Source organism: Sceloporus occidentalis, unplaced genomic scaffold (assembly GCF_023333645.1).
Source record: "Sceloporus occidentalis isolate IW3139 unplaced genomic scaffold, rSceOcc1.0.p SCAF_3, whole genome shotgun sequence".
NCBI lineage: Eukaryota > Metazoa > Chordata > Lepidosauria > Squamata > Phrynosomatidae > Sceloporus > Sceloporus occidentalis.
Window position 1 is genome coordinate 72,115,638 of NW_028316983.1, and position 18,726 is coordinate 72,134,363.

The 18,726-nt window shown below is 41.7% G+C and overlaps 1 protein-coding gene across 3 annotated transcripts in view; it reads left to right on the plus strand.

Moving 5' to 3' along the window:
• The window catches only part of RNF220 (ring finger protein 220), a 373,850-nt gene that overhangs the window by 269,023 nt on the left and 86,101 nt on the right, over window positions 1-18,726 (plus strand). For all 3 annotated transcript variants that reach the window (XM_089514994.1, XM_089514992.1, XM_089514993.1), the window contains 2 exons: window positions 69-161; window positions 16,158-16,200. In XM_089514994.1, coding sequence (XP_089371120.1) covers window positions 69-161; window positions 16,158-16,200 — 136 coding nt within the window. The remainder of the gene's footprint in view (window positions 1-68; window positions 162-16,157; window positions 16,201-18,726) is intronic.

Consider the following 18,726-nt stretch of genomic DNA (forward strand, 5'->3'; position numbering starts at 1 on the left):
TGCTACTTTTCTTATTGAAAGCAAGGCATGATTAGTATTAAATATTCTCCCATTTCTTTCTCCTACAGTCAATTTTGTTGTCGGCCTCAATCAAACGGGAAGGAGATTCTCCAACATCACCTCACTCCTCAGATGACATTCATCACTCAGACAGATACCAGGTAAGGGGGGCTATCAGGAGAAATAAGCTGGTGGTGACTAGAAGTCAAGGACTACTAAATGGCACTTTGTTTTCTTTAAGGGATACCATGGAAATCAATAACCTTTCCAGACCTATCTGCAAATTCAGGAATTATACTGTCCTGCTTGTTAATATTAACTCTAGGAACCTTCACTAAAAAAACCCCAACCTGAATAGTATGCTACTTTTAATGCCCTAACAAGACTGTATGGTACAGGTTAAGTATTCTTTATTCAAAAAGCTTGGAAACAGAAGTGCTTGGGATTTCAGATTTTGTGTATACATAATGAGATATTTTGGAGATGGGACCCAAGTCTAAACACAAAATTAATTTATGTTTTCATATAGACCTTGTATACATAGCCTGAAGATAATTCTATACACAAACTTTGTGCATAAAACAAAGTTTTTGTGCACTGAAACATCATAAAGCAAAGGTGTCACTATCTCACTTGATCATGTAGATAGTTTTGGAGTATTTCAGATTTCTGGATAAGGGATACTTGGCCTGTATGTAGATTTATAGTTCCCAATATTTCTTGATGCAAAATAATACTTTAGGATTGGTTAGAATGGGAACATTCTGTATAACCTTTGTTATTTGTGTAAAGAAAAGCTATCCATAGTACTTTATTGTTGACTAATATGAATTGTGATATTATTTTTCAAGTTGATAGAATGGAACACCCAAGTTGTTCCACCACCTTTTGCTTCATTTTGAAAATAGTGTTTTCTACAACTCTTCAAAGAAGGAAGAATTTGCAGGTGTTAAGGTTCAGATGAAGTATTGCTAGTTACTCATTAAGGTATGAAAGCATTTGATAGTATAAGGGCTTCTTTCCTGCTCAGGACCATCATTGACTGAATTACCTCCTTCATTTCCTATTACAGCCCATGAGCTAGAGATTGTCAATACAGTTTAGACATTGTGGAAAGCTACTTGTGATCTTTGTGGGTATCCTATACTTGTGGGAAGTGAGAAAGTATATAGCCATGCTCAGAAACTCGAAATATTGGCCTGAACCTTTGGATCTACAGTAAATCTAGTTGTTAGTCCCAACAATAATAAACACATTATGTCAAAGGAAACTGGGTACATCAGCCCATTGATTCAATGTGTTTGTTCTAATTGGGGGAAATAATTTGATTTAGATAACTGTGTATACAGTATGACTAGTATATCTGGCATTGTGTATGGAGCATCTTTGCCTAAATGACAGTGTCTGAGTTCCTACATTAAACAGACAGAGTGTAATGCTCTGCCCACATAGTTCCCTTTTCCTGCCTTGGCAGCTGTCAGGTCCTGAGAGGGGGCCTTTCTACTGCTTCTGCTTATCTGTGGTGCGGAGACATGTGAGGCAATTCAGATGGTAGAGAAGTACCTTGTCTCAGTTTGAGAATGGGGAAGAGGGTAAGGATGTACTCACAGATTGAGTGCATCTTCCTTTTCTTTCCCCTTAGTGTCCAAAGTACAGTAATCAAAAATTCATAATCTGAATTGTATCGCTGCTTCTTCCATTCCACATTGATAAGCAGCAGCAGTAGCCACACCAAGCCTTGACAGCTACTGGAAAGGATGTTCTGGATGGGCAGAAAAGGTTAGCACAGAGCTCTTTCTGCCACACCCAAAAAGAGATATACAAGCATACAAGCTAAAAGTTACACATGTATAAGTCACTAGCATGTTTGCATTCAGTATCTCCTATCACACATTGTTTCATCTATGCAAGTGCAAAGGTATTAGGTACCCTGACACTAGTTCTTGCTCATACTTTCAAAATCCAGTCAACGTTCTTCTGATGATTTTCAAATGCACATAAATAATCCCTAACAGTACGGTGGGACCTTGTTATCCATTGGGGTTTGGTTCCAGGATCCCCCATAGATAACAAAATCCATGGCTGCTCAAGTCCCATTAAATATAATGGCAGAGGAGAATGGTGTCCCTTATATAAAATGGAAAATCAAGGTTTGCTATTGGAATTTATAGCCGTGGATGCTTGAATCAGTGGGGAAAAGTCCATGAATAAGGAGGGCCAACTGTATCTTCTGTACACACATAGAGATCCTAGTTAGGTGGCCTTTTTCTGGATCAGGTGTTTCAGTATCATAGTTCATAGATTCTTATTGTAACAGAAAAAGGGAATTACTGATAGCTTTTATATGGGAAAGGTCCTGCTGGTTGACCATTTTTCGGTTTTTACTGCATTAAAATTGCTGACCAGGGGCATGCAAAACAAATGAATAGTAAATGAGTTTGATTAGGAAAATATTCAGCCATTAAAGATAAATTCTGACAAGGAGACAGCACAACAGACTGATAATAATGATGATAATAATAATAATAATAATCTATTGGTTCCATAGTGTGCAAGTTGAGCTTTTTGTGTACTGCTTGTGTGTTTAGATTATATTTTTCTCTAAAATTGCAGAACTGGTGATTTTGCCTTGCAAATTTTATGATCTGCTTGGAAATATACTGTATATTAATGAAAGGTTAAAAAAAGCAAATTGCTGCTTGTGAGGATACTTTTGTGAGGAATTTCATAAAACTAAGTTGTCTAATGATAGAAGCACATCACCATTTGCCCACTGTATGTATAATCACAGCACATATACAATCATGAAAAAGTGCTCTATGATAAGGCAAATCCCACCACATTCATGCTACCATGATATGTAGAAAAGGTGATTAAAATCATCTTTTAAAGTGGATTGAGGCTTACAATCAGTTGCTATGTGGTTACACTCCCCAGTAGTGGTAGATAGTCATCTTTCCTTCATAAAGGATCCACAAAACTTGTTGGTCCAAGCCTTATAAAATTCCCTCTAGAATAAACAGGGGCAGCAGTTTAGTTACCAGGAGTGTGCTTTCCAACATTCATCTTTGGTGAGGGTTGCCAGTTTAGGATTGCCCCAGGTCCTGTGGTTTCTGGGCCAAAACCTGGGAATAAGGGACAGTCCCTGATGTTGTCATTAAGCATATACATTCAGTATCAACCACAGTTGCTCATAACGTGTAATTCAAACACATGCACATAAAGAGGCTGGTATCCTGTTGGGAACCTGCTAATGCGTACATTGCGGTAAGCATGTGGGCAAATTATTTGCCATAGCAGAATAGACATAGGCATTTATCAGACGGGGTCTCTGCAGCTCAGATCCGGGGCTTCTGCGGATCGGGCGATTCGCATTCATGTGATAACGAGAATGTATTTTCATACCTGGTTGCGGTTCTGTTGCCCTTCCGAACTGAGGGGGAATCGAATCGAAGGAAGTCACATGATGCGGATTCAGGCAAAGTGAAGTGAGTGCAAATTGTATTTCCACACTGGTGCATACCATGGGGGATTCAACTATTCGAATTGGGACCCTTGCACATGCTCAGTGGGGCCCTGAAGGCATCCTGAATCTTTGCACTTCCAGGGCTAAGAAGAGAGCCTGGCTCCACTTTCATGCGAATGCTAGCCTCACCTGAATGACAGCTCCCCCTTTTTTCTTCCTCCCTTCTAGTTTCCCATCCCTGGCAGCCAAATTCAAAGGGTCCTCCGTGTCAGAGCCCCGATCCAATTCATCCACATCTACATCTATCCTAGTGGTCCCCAAATTGTGCCCTTTAAAGGATCCTGGACGTCAGCTCCCAGAAGCCTCAGTCATGTTGGCCAATAGCCTGGAATTCTGGGAGCTGAAGTCCAAAAGCCCTTAAAGAGCTATATCTATATCTATATATATCTACATCCATCCTCCTGTCATTCAGTTGCCTTCTCTTAGGTTGCATCCACACTGGGGAGATAATTCAGTTTAACTCCAGTTTAACTGTCCTGGCTCAGTGCTATGGAATTGTGGGAACTGTAGTGTCCAGAAACATTGAGCCTTCTCTGCCAGAGAACTCTGGTGCCTCAGCAAACTAATAACCTAAATTATTATTATTATTATTATTATTATTATTATTATTATTATTTTAAAATAATAAATTATTATTATTATTTTAAAAATAAAGTATTACTATTATGGGAGTTGGAGTTTGTTGTGGGGTCCTTGACTCGAGGCTATGGAATTCTGGGAGTTCCATCTCTCCCTCCATCCTCATGTTTCATTTCCTTCACATCTATTTCAAAAACATTAGTATACATCCTTAGGATAGATGTACATGTGGATGAAATGGATGGGGCTCTGACACGGAGGATCCCTTTGAATTTGGCTGCCAGGGATGTGTGTGTGTGTGTGAGAGAGAGAGAGAGAGAGAGGCAGGGAGGGAGAAAGCGCTCCCTGGCCAGGCTGCTCTGCAAGGGAAGGAGAGGGAAGCAGAGAGAGAGCTCCAATGGAGCCCCGTTGCCCTGAAAGCGAAAAGAGCCACTGGAAGAAAATGGGGCAAATTGCTGCAGGGCATCATGGGAGATTTGCAACCTTGGGGGTCTTGCGATGGTGTTCAGGAGCACAAACAAACTAGTATTCCACACCAGACCAATTCGCAGTGAGATCGAACACAGCCCCAATGCGAATCGCATCAATCCCCTTATTTAGCGCACTCGCCAAAACACGCCAAAATGAGGAGCCAGTAAGGATTCAGTTCGCAAGTCCCGTGGAAGGGGCTCACATTTAAAGCTACCAGGTATGAAAATACATTCTCGTTATCACATGAATGCGAATTGCCCATTCCGCAGAAGCCCCGGATCTGAGCTGCAAAGACCACGTCTGATAAATGCCATAATCTGCTTACAGCAGCAGAATTGGAGTTGCACACAGCAGCGCTGTGCATTGTGGCTGTACTTTGGGCATCGTGTATTATTAATTGTGCATTGTGCACTGGACAATGACACCCAGTCATTGTCATGTTTGCATAATGTTTCTATTCTGCATAGGGATTTCATAGTATTGGCATGGCTTATCTCTGCATGTGGATATTTATGCTATGATGAGGGGATGTTTAATACAGCCAGAACATATTTTCCTGTATGGATATTAAGACTGAAATCTAACTAAAGGGGCTGTTCCCAGACAAGGTGAGTTGTGGAAATATTCTTTCCAATTTAGGAAGATGAGATAAGAAGGTACATATAATCTTGGCTATTTGGTTGTATCCAGAAAGTGGATGCAGAGCAGAGTGGAGGGTGAGTCCTATTGCTACCAGGACTGGGTTGGGGTAGGGGGGGGGAGAGGAAGATAACCAAGCAAATATGTGGTCCATATTCCATTTGAAATAGTGAGATACTGAAGGGAAACCTAACATAAGAGTATATAAAATATGTTTGAAATGTGGGAAGAGAGATTTCTCCTACCTCAGACTGTTGCCAAACTGGAATTACCTTTGAAGCCCAGTAATCACATCAAGTTCCTTATTATTCAAGATGTTTGATAATTAATAAAACTGTGAGGTTAGGATTTATATGTACAATTTTTCTATACGTGAACCACTCCATGGGATAGAATAATTGCCAAACTATTACTCCATCACTGGATAAGAAAAACATTTAGAGAAAAGCAACAAATATTGGGAGGGGGGGACTATAGGAAGTGTATGAGGCAATAGGTACTAAGACAACAGTGGTTTTCTGAGATTAAAATACTATAACATACTAAGCATAGTTACATGAATGAAAGTCATCTTGTAACCACAGTAACATCTGAGTGTCTCTGTTCCTTCTTATTAGAGCACTGGTGGCTTGTTAACCAAGATAAGGGGACCGTTTCAGCATCTCCCCTGTCCTCACTCCTCAATGCTACTACCTCACTGATTTCTTTGGGATTCCCATTCTAGCTGCTCAAGCTGTTCCCTGTTTGCAGAATATGGATGCCAGCTGGTATTTCCTCATTAAGTGATTTACATGTATATTAGTGGGTGAATGTGTAATATAGTGGTGGTACCCAAGGTCACAGTCCTGTTGTTTCATAAATGTTAGTGAATATTCTTATTTGTGAGAGCCAGCATGGTGTAGTGGTTTGAGCGCTGGACTGTGACTCTGGAGACCTGGGTTCAAATCCTTGCTTAGTTATGGAAATGCACTGGATGACCTTGGCAAGTCACACACTTTGAGGAAAGCTCCCTCTGAACAAATCTGTCCAAGAAAAGCCCATGACAGGTTCACCTTAGGGTTTCCATAAATGACTTGAAGGCACACAACAGCAAATTCTTTTTTTCATAAGCTCTTTCAAAATGTATGCTCAGAGCCTTCGAAATGTTTACTTCATAAAAAAATTTTTTTACCTCTGTATGCTTTTTATTTTTTAAGTTTTAGGAATGGGGAAATTGGACAGAAGAGTATATTGGGTTTTTTCTAAGCCACGAAAATATGATTTAATTGTATTTATTTAGTCCTGGATATCATTTTACACTTAAGAATCAGTTGAGAGCTCTTGTCTGTCTAGTGTCATTTTTTACTTTCTCCACAAAGGAAGAAAATATTTTAAAGAAAATAGTGTTGCTCAACATATATTTGATTTAAACTAGAGTTTTAGAATAAGCTGATACAAACGCAATTGCGGATAGGAGAGGAGAAAAGTAACAGGCCCAGCTGCAATTGAAATCTTCCTGTCTGTATTTGCAACTCAGAGCCAGAATACTTACATTGTTTCCAAAGGGAGAGAGTGAAACTGACATGTTTTGTAAGTTATCAGGTTGAATGAAATTGTAACGGTGGGGTGTTTGAGTAGAAGGGATGAAGGAAAATAGAAATGCAGGTAGGTAAATGAGATGTTTGAAGTCTGTTGGCTGTATTCATCTGACATCTTTTGTGTAACACAAGCAGAACACCATGGCTTTTTGAAAATTGAATTTTTACTCTCTGTCTTTTCTTCCCATCCATATGAATTTGAATAGGATTAATGGCACGCCTCTTTCTTAACAAGAAGAAAGAACTGTTCCAGTTAAAGAGTTGTTAGCATCTATTTCTCTAACACAGAAAATCAATTTAGGTCAGATCTTAGAAATTATGGAGCACACCTATTTCTCACTGTAATAAAATAGAAATGAGGATGCTAAGCACTAGACGGAGTTAAGTTCTAATATTCCAGACTCAGGTTTTGGACACTAAGTAGAATAGATCTCCTTGGTAAGAGTGCAATTTGCCTGAAGAAAAATCCATTAAAATCTGTACTCTTTCTCTAGGCCACCTCTAAGCAGCTGAATGGGTGATGGGAGGGAGGGAACCAATCTCATCCAGGCCAGTTTCCTCCTGTCTCTGACAGAATCTAAGTTGAAGCTTCTTCTAAAAATATGCTGCACAAATCTGTTTCAACGTCTACAGATATCACTATGGCGGGATACAGACGGGCAGGGGAAGACGTCTTGGAGGTGTATTCTGCTGAATACGGAGCCTCCAGACCGCCCACCCCGGGGGCGTGGCTCAGGAGATGGGGCTTCCACATGGGGGGCAGTGAAGACGCCTCACCTGGGACCGTTTCAGACCCAGAGTTTCCAAACCGCCGCCTCAGAGGATGCTGCAAAGAGAGAGGCAGCTTCTGCACGGGCGGCCAAAAACGGGGTTTTTTTTTCTTTTGCCGGCTGGCGGGTGCGCAGCTGCGCAGCTGCAGCGCTAAGCAGCGGTGGCAGAAAGCCTATGGGCACATTTAAAGTGCCCAAGCCCCTTTAAAACTTTTCCCCCCGCTCTGCCCAAGAACAATGGTGGTCTCCTGCCAGCTGGTGATCAGCTGGTGTTGGCATCCTTGTCCGCTTGCACTTTGCCAGTGTCACCAGCATCATGGATGCCTCCTCTCCTTTGGTCCCCGCGCTCTTGCTGAATCTGCAATGCACAGCTACAGCTGTCTCCGCTGCCACCGCTGTCCCCCTGCCATCCCCCATCACCTCCCTTGTACATATGTAAATATTTACAGTTTTAGGGGTTTTTTATTGTTAGGTGAAAATGGCACAGGAATGTGTGTAGGGGTTCACTTTAAATTCCAAACTTTCCACAATTCTAGCAGCGCATGCGTACATGTTGCTCTAGGGTTAGGGTTAGGGTTAGGGTTAGGGTTACGAGTCTTAAAATGCGCTGCAGCTGTGCTGCAGCTTCCACACCTGCATGGCAGCTGACGCTGCAATTAAAGCCTGACTGCAAACTGCGCATGTTCCAGGACCCCGACTCATTATGCGACGCAGCAGACACAGAGCTTTTAAATGGGCAACTTAAATTAGTGGCGTAGCAATTCTGGCGTACCGGTGCAGCAGCTTACAGACGGAGCTGCGCAGCTGCGCATCAAACGGAAAAGAAGCGGAGAAAAGCAGCACCTTTTTAATGCCGCTTCTTCCCGCTTGGAGCGTGCGGGGGGCGTGTTCATGGCGGCATTCAGGTAAGGGCCGTCTGAAGGCTCTACCTTCATGACGTCATGAATACACCCCTTTTTGCCCGTCTGTATCCCGCCTATGTTTGCTAGTTTGACCATTTGAAATGTGCTTGAGAAGTTAACTGTTTATTACAAAGATTCATTTTGGCATTGCACAAATGCACCAAAGCAGTAGTATTCACACTTTTTTTTTACTTTTGGGACCCCCTTTATATTTACATGCAGATGTTACAACCCCTCCATTTGATGTATTATATGAATAAAAATACTGTGTTTAGTTAGGGTGCATATTTTCATTTCTGCATTCATGTGTGTTCATATTTTAACATTTTATAAGGAAATAACATTGTTAAAATTAGAACAGTTTTAAGTAAATTCAATGTTTAACTCAAAGTATGTATAAATTTTATATGTAAGAGGAGGAGGAGGGATTGGGGAAGCCAAGTCTCATGCCCCCCTCTTGACCAACCCTCACGCCTCCCTGGGGGTCCTGCCCTACAGTTTGAGAACCGCTGCTCTAATAAATGCATTTTATATGCCCTGATCTTCAGTCTTAGATTCATAACACATACATACTTGCAAGATGTGCTTAAACTATAGACAGTGAAGTAATTCTCTGTGGTATTTCCTGAGCTCTAAGATATGTTACAGCATTTTGCACCCAGAAAGATAAAAACTGGCAAATTGTGATGTGCTGCATTCTTGTTGGAGTCACTGAGGGATAGTCCATAGGCAAGTCAACTGCATCAAATAATGTGGATAAAGCTTCTAAACAAGAGGTTCACTGTACTAGAACGAATCTGCCAGCCGAGACTTAGCTGAAAGCAAAACTTCCTTTTTCTCCCTCTGTTCTTAAAACCTCAATAATATGTATTTTACTACTGTTCTGGCTTCCAAACAAATGTCTTAACATCTGTGAAATGTAAACCATCTCATTCATACCAGAGTTTGGGATGGGTACAATTCATGTGCTATGCATCTTTTGACATGCAAGCCTGGCATACAGAAGTACTAATTAGGAAAAAAAATGGAGAGCAGAAATTTGTTCCAAATTACTTAATTTGCCCTCTTCTAAAGTTGTAATGTCTGGGTTTATGCATATGTGTCTTACAATTAAAATTAACCTACAACCAAGTACATTTAAGTGGGAATAGAAATTAAGTGTGCTTGCATGAGACAGACTACATCACTAAGGTCATTTTCTTCAAGACTCAGTTAAGACTGTCTCTATGACAGGAATTCAAAGATAACTGTAGAAAATATACAAATCTATCTATATATACATGTAGAACAGCAGTGTAATTCAGTGCACTGTGTGTGTGTGCGCGCGCACGTGCACTGAACTACACTGCTGTTCTCCATGTTGTGCAAACTAGATTTCCTGAAAGAAAACACCGGAAAGTCCAGTACACCAAAATAATTCAAAGTTTTAGGAGAAAGCATTTGCAGAGGCTTAAGGTTTTTAAAGGTTCTGGGGGCTTTAGCAATTTAGGCCCTAGGCCTGCACCACTGTCACACATGTTTGGCTTTAAACACTTGGATAGTCTTGATGGCTTCAGCAGGATGACTAATGGGATCAAAGTGAATAACTTCCTTTAAGTGTTTGCAGGATATGGACTCTCAAAGGCAGGATGAAGGCCATTCTATAGATTTATCCTTCTTGCAATCACTGACTGTGACTCTGAAGTCATGAAACAATAAAATAATGACTATTCTGTCCACTAACGTTTGTATTTGGTAAGATTTTTATCTTCCTATAGTCCCTATAGAGAGCTCCAGTTCACCAGAGCTGAATATTTCCAGAGACTGACAGGATTGTTTACGCCTAAGAGTTTATAAGTCATGAATATATGTATCTAATGACTACCTTTTGTTATCCCTGTTTTATATATCAGTACTCTAGAAAAAAAAACCTAAATAATTACTTGGCTTAATAGAAATATAAGATGGTACACATGTTCAAAATATTTTATTGGATGATATTCTTAGGAGCGCAAGATACTGATAGCTATCAAAAAAGCTACCTTTACAGTTGCAGCTTTTATATAAGGGATTTTAGTGTCTTGTCCTGTGAGCCAGTGTGGTGTAATGATCTGAGCATTGGACTATGACTCTGGAGACCAGGGTTCGAATCCTGGCTCGACCATGTAAACCCACTAGGTGACCTTGAGAGAGCCACACTGCCTTAGAGGATGGCAGTAGGAAGCCCCCTCTGAAAAACTCTGCCAAGAAAACCCCCTGATAGGTTTGCCTTAGTGTCCTCATAAGTTAGAAACAACTTGAAGACACACAGCAACAATAGTGTCTTATCCATTGCTCAATTGCCAGTTCAGATTGCCTTTATCAATGTTATTTCAAAGAATTCATAAGATTCAAAGTAATGAAACTGCTTGCATAGACAGATTTCAGAAGTTGTCAAAAAGTCCACTGATCTCCTTTTATAAAAAGCTGGGCTGAAAGTAACAGTGTCTCAGGTTCAGAATTTGTAGTGTTTTGTGCCTTTCATGCAGGAAGTTTCAGGTGTACTTTGCACTATTAGTATCTGGTAAATAATTGTCCCTGTTTTGCTTGTTGTAGAAATTCAGAACATATCTTTTCAGAACTGTATTATTATGGCTTGCTAGGGTGGTTTACAGACCGCCCTTTTGGGGCGGCCTGTTCCTGCCCCTTTCCCCGCCGTATCGGGGCCTCAGCTGCCACAGCGGGCAGCCTCTGAGGCCATGATCCGCCGCTTTCCAGGCCGCTTCCTCGCGGCCTGGAAAGGGGTGTCCTTGGGGCTTCAAGCTCCAAGGACACCCCCAACAGCGGCGGGGATGAAGAGAAAGGGGCCACTTGGCCCCTTTTTCATTTGTGTCGCTGGCGCAGCCGTATAAAGGCTGCTCCGTTTGGAGGTGGCGCGGTCATGACGTCCCAGTGGCAGCACCCATGTAGAATGGGCACCGTCATTTTGTACGTACTAGGTACGTACTAAGGCGCCCTTTCCTAACCCTAATACGTACCTAGTATGTACTTTTTGTGCGTCTGGAACGCGCCTCTATTTCACATTTTGAGGCCTTTCAGTTCGTTTCTTCTCTGAATACTATGGTACCATCTTTGCCTTATTGAAGAATAATTTGCCCTTAAATCAATATGCAAAGGGATTGTGTACACCTTTGAGACATTCTGACAGTTGTAGCATAAGTCTACAAAAGCTTATGCTACAACTTCTTTCACATAGTTAGTCCCAAAGGTGCTACAAGATCCATTTGTATACTGATGTTCTAGACCAACAATTCCCAGCCTGTGCTCCATTAGTTGTTAATATCTTCTTGGTGTTTTTACCATTTAATTATTGTCGATGTGATGCTTTAATTTTATAACTTGTTTGCTTTGTAGATTGTACACCAATTGACAGGTCTTACCTTGGTTTTTAACTTTTGTATGTAAATTGCTGTGTAAAATTTTGATGATGATGATGATGATGTGCACTTCCCAGGTGCTCCGTGGCCGCTCCAGGAAAATGAAAGACATAAAAATTGAATGAAATTAAAGAATAAAAATATACTCTTATATATACACCTGAACACCATTAGCTTGTAGGGTAGGCCTCTTAGGGGCTCCGCCATAGAAATTAATTCTAAAAAGGGCTCTGCAAGTCAAAAAGGTTGGGAACCCCCATTTTAGACTGACACAGCTATGTCTCTAAATTTTGCCCTTAATATGTTAAGACTAGTAGTAGCTTTCTGGTGTATCTAGATCAGGAGAGACAGGCTACTGCAGATTCAGAATCTGCATCTGAGCAGTTTATCAGACAAGGGGAATTGGAAGTACTGTATAATCCGATGGCAGTCTGAACGCAATCATGGGGTTTAATGTTATTGTGTGATAACCTACTACACGCAAATTTGGGCAATGGGAACTCAGTCCGAGCGCAATCATGGAGTTTCATGTTATTGCATGATAAACTGCCACATGCAAATTCAGGCAATGGCATGCTATTTTCAGGCAATGGGAAGCCAGTCCGAATGCAATGTGCATTCACGTTATTGCGTGAAACTAGCGATTTTAAGTGAATGCGTTCTGGCCCCACTTTCTTTTCATTCGAATTTAAGAGAAATTCCTCCCGTTTGATAAACTCCTGAGAAAGTAGGCCTAGGCTGCATCTATACTGCAAAATGAATGCAGTTTGACCCTGCTTTAACTGCCATGGCCAATGCTATGCAATTCTGGGATTTGTAGTTTTGTCAGATATTTAACTTCCTCTGTCAGAGTGCTCTGGTGCCACTACAAATCCTAGGATTTTATAGGAATGAGCATGACACTTAAAGCAGTGTCAAAATGCATTAAGTCTGCATAGGTTTATGGTACTTCTTTTGCACAGTTAAGTCTCAAAGGTGCTACAAGATCCCTTTGCATCCTGAGAACACCTTTTCCTGATGTTTTAGGACAGGGAGGAGAGTCAAGTAGTGTAAGATGCAAGTACATTGCTGTTATTGTAAGCCTTCAAGTCCTTTCTGACTTACAGTCACCCTACTAAGGCAAACCATTCTTAGCAAGATATATTCTGAGGAAGCTTGGTGGCACAGTGGTTAAATGCCTATACTGCAGCCACTCACTCACAAACCATAAGGTTGCGAGTTCAATACTTGCCAAGGGCTCAGGCATGACTCAGGCCTGCATCCTTCCAAGGTCGCTAAAATGAGTACCCAGCCTGTTGGGGGCAATTAGTTTACAACTGTAAACAGCTTAGAGCCTGCTTAGGTAGTATGAAGTGGTATATAATGAAGCTGCTATTGCTATTGCTATTGCCTTCTTCTGAGGCTGAGAGAGTGTGACTTTCCCAAGGTTACCCAATAGGGCTGCGTCTACACTGCAGAAATAACCCAAGTTGACACCACTTTTAACCGCTTTGGCTCAGTGCTATGGGACTCTGGGAATTGTAGTTTGTTGTGGCACCAGGGTTCTGTGACAAAGAGGGCTAAATACGGTCGGCCCTTCCCTTCCTGACGTGCCTCAATAAGCAACAGATCCCAGAAATTCCATAGCATTGAGCCATGGCAGTTAAAAGTGGTGTCACACCGGATTATTCCTCCAGTGTGAACGCAGCCTGGGTTGTGTGTTGGAGGCAGGAGGCTCCCCGCCGCCAGCGTTAACCTGGGAGAGGAAAGCAAGTGAGCAACTTTCCTCGCCTAGGCCACGCAAGGCCTCTGGGTTGCCATGGCGACGCCTTTCCTCCCGGCTGAACTCTGACCCCGCGCAGGCTGCGGCGCCTTGTCACGTGACGGCGGCCAAAATGGCGGCCGCCGCTAGTATCGCCGTCGCTAGGAGCTGATTGCAGGCGCTGGGGGGCCGCCGCCTCATCCGCCCTCATCCCCGGCCATGCAGAGCGAGCGGAGGGAGCCCGGTGGCCGCGAGGAGGTGCGGACCAGGGCCTCCGAGGGGCCGGGGCGGCTCTGGGCCCGGGGGCCGGGTAGGGATGGAGGAGAGGACTGGGCTTGTTTACATCCGCAGGGAGGGATGCTCAGGGCAGGGCGTCCTCCTTTTCCAGGACACGCCCTACATTTCAGCACCTCCCGTCCAGGAGGGATTTTAGAATGCACCACTGAGAAGAAGCATGAATTCACACTTCTATGAGTGTTTCCGGCTGTTGTTTGGTGGCGTCCTCCATTTCCCTTGGATGTCTTCCATTTTGAGCAGGACTAAGAAGCATGGGTTTACATTACAATGTTTCCAGCCTCTATTTGGCCACGGGCTATGCTTTCACTTTGAATGTCTTCCATTTTGAGCCCCACTAAGACGCATGAGTTTACATTTCTATGAGGGTTTTGAGCTTTGGTCACATCCTACTTTTTTTTAAATGTCTTCCATTTTGAGCATCATTAAGCATGAGTTTACATTTTTTTGAGGGTTTTTAGCTGTTATTTGGTGACGTCCTCCATTTTTCGTTGAATGTCCTCCATTTTGAGTAGGACTAAGAAGCATGGGTTTGTATTTCTATGTTTTTAGCTTTTGTTTGGTCACGTTTTTCCTTGAACATTTTCCATTTTGAGTAGGACTAAGAAACATGATTTTATATTTCTGTGTTTTTAGCTTTTGTTTGGTCACATCCTCCATTTTCCTTGAATGTCTTCCATTTTAAGCAGGATTAAGATGCATGAATTTACATTTCTATGACGTTTTTTAGCTCTTGTTCTGTCACTTTTCCCATGGATGTCTTTCATTTTGAGCAGGACTAAGAAGCATGAGTTTACATTTCTATGAGTGTTTTTGTGTGGTCACATCCTACATCTTTTCTCAAAGGTCCTACACTCTGCGGTGTCTTGTCTTCCTTTGAGGTTAGGGCATCTGGTCACCCTTCGTTGGGGACCAGCTAGGAATGGTTGTGTTTATCTGTGGGACGCCGGCAGTGGAGGAACTAGAGAGAGTTGTTTTCTAGAAAAGGCATACATTGGAGAAGCATTTCAAACATATAGCCATATTAGTCTGTGAAATCAGTATATAGAGAGATCTTGTCACGCATTTGAGACTGACTGAAAGAAGGAAGTTGGCAGCATGAGGTTTTGTAGACCAGGGACGTAGCTAGGATTTTAGGAAGGGGGGGTCCAGACTAAGTGCCACCATTATAATGGGGCTTGGATGTGGCGGCGTAGCAGCACACCCCATTCATTTTTCTAATGGAAGGGGGGGTCCAGACCCCAAGAACCCCCCCCCCCCTTGGCTACATCCCTGTGTAGACTTCAGTCTACAAATGCATCTGAGGAAGTAGACTGAAGCATGTGAAAGCTCATGCTGCCAATTACTTTCTTTCAGTTAATCTCAGAGGTGCTACAAGATTTCTCTTCATTTGGAAGGTTAGCTTGCAGTTAGTGTAGACTTAGGCAGTGGGCTGTATAATGGGCTCATGATAGGGTTATGGGCCTGTGGGGAGAAATAATCCAATTTGAAACCACTAACTGCCCTGGCATACTAGGGAATTCTGAGAACTCTAGTTTTGTGAGACATTTAGGCGGGTTACATACCGCCGAGAAGCGGCACTCTCCCGCCGCCGCCGCTTGCAGCGTCCGGGAACTGCAGCTGCCACACCGCACGTCTCCCGGACACTCCGAGAAAGGAGCGCAGAAATCGCACTCCTTCCAGGGCCGGAGAAAAGGCACACGATGCGCCGTGGCGCGGCCTCAATACATCACAACCGCGCCACCTTGTGTGGAGGCGGCACAGTCATGACGTAATCATGGCTGTGGCAGAGCGCGTACTAGGGTTAGGGGGTGCAGAAGCACCACCCCTTCCTAACCCTAGTATGCGCTCATCGCGTACTTTCTGGCGGTCTGTAACCCGCCTTAGTCATCTTTGTCAGAAAGCTCTGGAGACACAATAAACTGCAGTTCCCAGAATTCTCTAGCACTGAGCCAGAGCAGTTAAAGTGTTCTCAAACTGGATTATTTCTACAGTGAGTTTTGGACCTGTGAGGCCTATCTGGTAGTTGGGGTGAACTGTTCATGTAGAGAAGGGGGAGTTCTGAATGTCTGAATGTGAGTTAGAATTGAGCAAAAGGAAATGTGGGGTTTCTTAATATTGTTGGTGAAAGTCTATTAAATATTAGTATCAGTTTGAGTTGGTTATCTAGAAAAGGAGACCAGTGAGTCAGGTTGAAGTGTTTTTCTAATTACTCTCCCAAAGCAGGAGGCTAATGTTTGGTCCTTGTGTCTTCTTTTTGCAGACATTCCTGCGGGTGAGGGCAAACAGACAGACCCGACTGAATGGTGAGTGTACCATGTACCATGTTCTGGACTAGGAGAGTATGATAGGCGTAACATTGTTTGTTTTTTTCTTTACAACCTTTTCTGGCTAAATATGAGCAAAAATTTAAGCCTGACCCATATCATGTCTGTTCCTAGCCCATTTTGCTCCTCTCTGAATCTTGTTCAAGCTGTTGGTATTTTATCTGTCACATGGATTGGTTGCTCTTTCAAAGTAAGAAAAACATGCTAAGTAGAGAAGTGTTATTAGTGCTTATATTTTAAACTAATTTTTAATCATTGCAGTTGTGTTTGTCCTTCAAACATCAGTCTTGTTCATACTTACATTTGTGATTGGCTCTAATCTTGGCTCTAATCTCAAGAGTGAAAATTTCTGCCTTTTTGAATCTTATTGCCATTCACTAATACATTTTAATTGTATATTAGAAAAATAATATATATAAAATAATTACACTTTATTATGCCCATGTATCTGGGATCTACAACCCCCCCCCCCCTTGAATCCACACAGAGGATCAACATAATTAAAAGTTCACTTGACTTCCATGGACTTGGCACTTCAGCTGATATGCAACTTTGAGCTGGGCCTTCATACTACATCTCAGTATGTGTAGACGTAGTTGCCACAATTTTTGGTGCTGGGGTAGATTTTCACAAAAACCATCCTACAAATCACAAATTCAAAAAATATTTTCCTCTTTGTGTGTTATTTTGTCACTAAATAGGAATAATTAGTTAAAGTTTACACAGTAACCCTTTATTTTAATTAATGTAGCTTCTCTCATCGGGGCAAAGAAATAACATGCACTTAGTCAGAAGTAAAGACAATGAAAATTCTGGCCTTCAAAGTCAAGAGCAACTGTAAATTATCCTGACAATGTAAGGGAAAGGCAACATTTCCTTTCATTTTTGAATGCCAACAAGCTCCAGAGTTGTAAGATCTATGTTGGTGATACTTTCTGTGTCAGTTACAAGAAAGATCTTTGAATTAAGATTAACGAGGACTGTGCAGTGCATAGTGAACACATGTGATCTACCTTTCACATACACAAACCACAGAAGTCTTTCTTCTACTGAATAATTTTGTTGTATGATTAATGAATACTTCTGCTGCATTCCATCTATTGATCGTCTCACACATATTCCCTTGTGACACTTGGTGCTGCTATTGGCAATGCCTATTGCAGAAATACTAATATTTTTCCAACTGCTTAAAGAAGCTCTTAGTGATTTTTGAAAACAGACTGACCCTTGCCAAACATATTGCATATCAGGCATAATGCTAAGCAATGGTGTAATAATGTTAATGAACCTCTGGAAGCCTTAGGCTTGTGTATCCCTGCCCCCCCCCCCCCCATGATCTTCACACCATCATGATTACAAGGAGTCAGTCAGATGCTTTCACTTGTATTTTACATTAACTACAATTTACCATGTTATGTGAACGCTCTCTGTGGACAATCTTAACTACAGTGAACTTAAACAAGCTGATGTTATAAACATTGAAGTTTACCTTTTCCCACTAACTGTAGTTAAAATTAATCACAGTTTATGTGTCCACCTGTCACTGAGCTGTATTCAGTATAAAATGAAAGTGAAATGTGCCATTATTTTTATTTATTAAAAATGTTTATTACCTCACAGCCCACAAGTTTCTTAAGGCAGTGCACAGAAGATATAAAGAATGTTTTAAATAGACTAGGAATAAAACATGTATATACAATTTAAAACAGTTAAAAGCCAAAGACCATACAAAATAATGCAATCTTTGCTGACCTTTGGAAGCGCATTAGGGATGAGGTAGGCTTGTCCCCCTTGTGGTTGTGCCTGAGTGGTAGATGGCACAGAAGCCCAAGTTAGCTAAAGCTTGTACTGCCAACTTTAAATTAGATGTTACTGTTGTCTGAACCTGTCAGATCTTTGTGTGAATTTGTTAGTCTGGTATAATCTAAAAGCGCCCTCCCTTCAGCCACCATCTTGAGGGGAGAGAGGCAGGCAAGCTCCAACTGCCTGCCTGAAAGAAGAAAAAGCCCTCCTTCCGACCACCATCTTGAGGGGGAGAGAGGCCTGTTATGGTTGGGGTTTTTTTGACTTTGTATTGTACTTCCTGTTGTACACCGCTTTGATCTCATTTGGAAAAGCGGTATATAAATAAACATTATTATTATTATTATTATTAATTTCTTTCTTTTCTTTTCTTTTTAATTATATTTATTGGGTTTTCTTAGAGTACATAAAATAGTTAAATGTACATTTACATTTATATAAAATTAACAGAACGGAGTAGAAGTAAAAAGGAAAATCAGATTTCTGTTTATACATCAAATTCCCATATATGTAGTTCTTTTCTCATCTTGAACTATGTCATTATTCCTCTTTGACCACGAGTATCATTATTGTCAACTGTCTCATTGGTTTCTTCCCCTTTTTTCCATTTATGTACTTTTTACTCTACTAGTACCAAATTTTCCCTATCTTTCCCCATTTCTTTTCATATTCTTGGTTTGTTCTACCTGCAGTGTACATCGA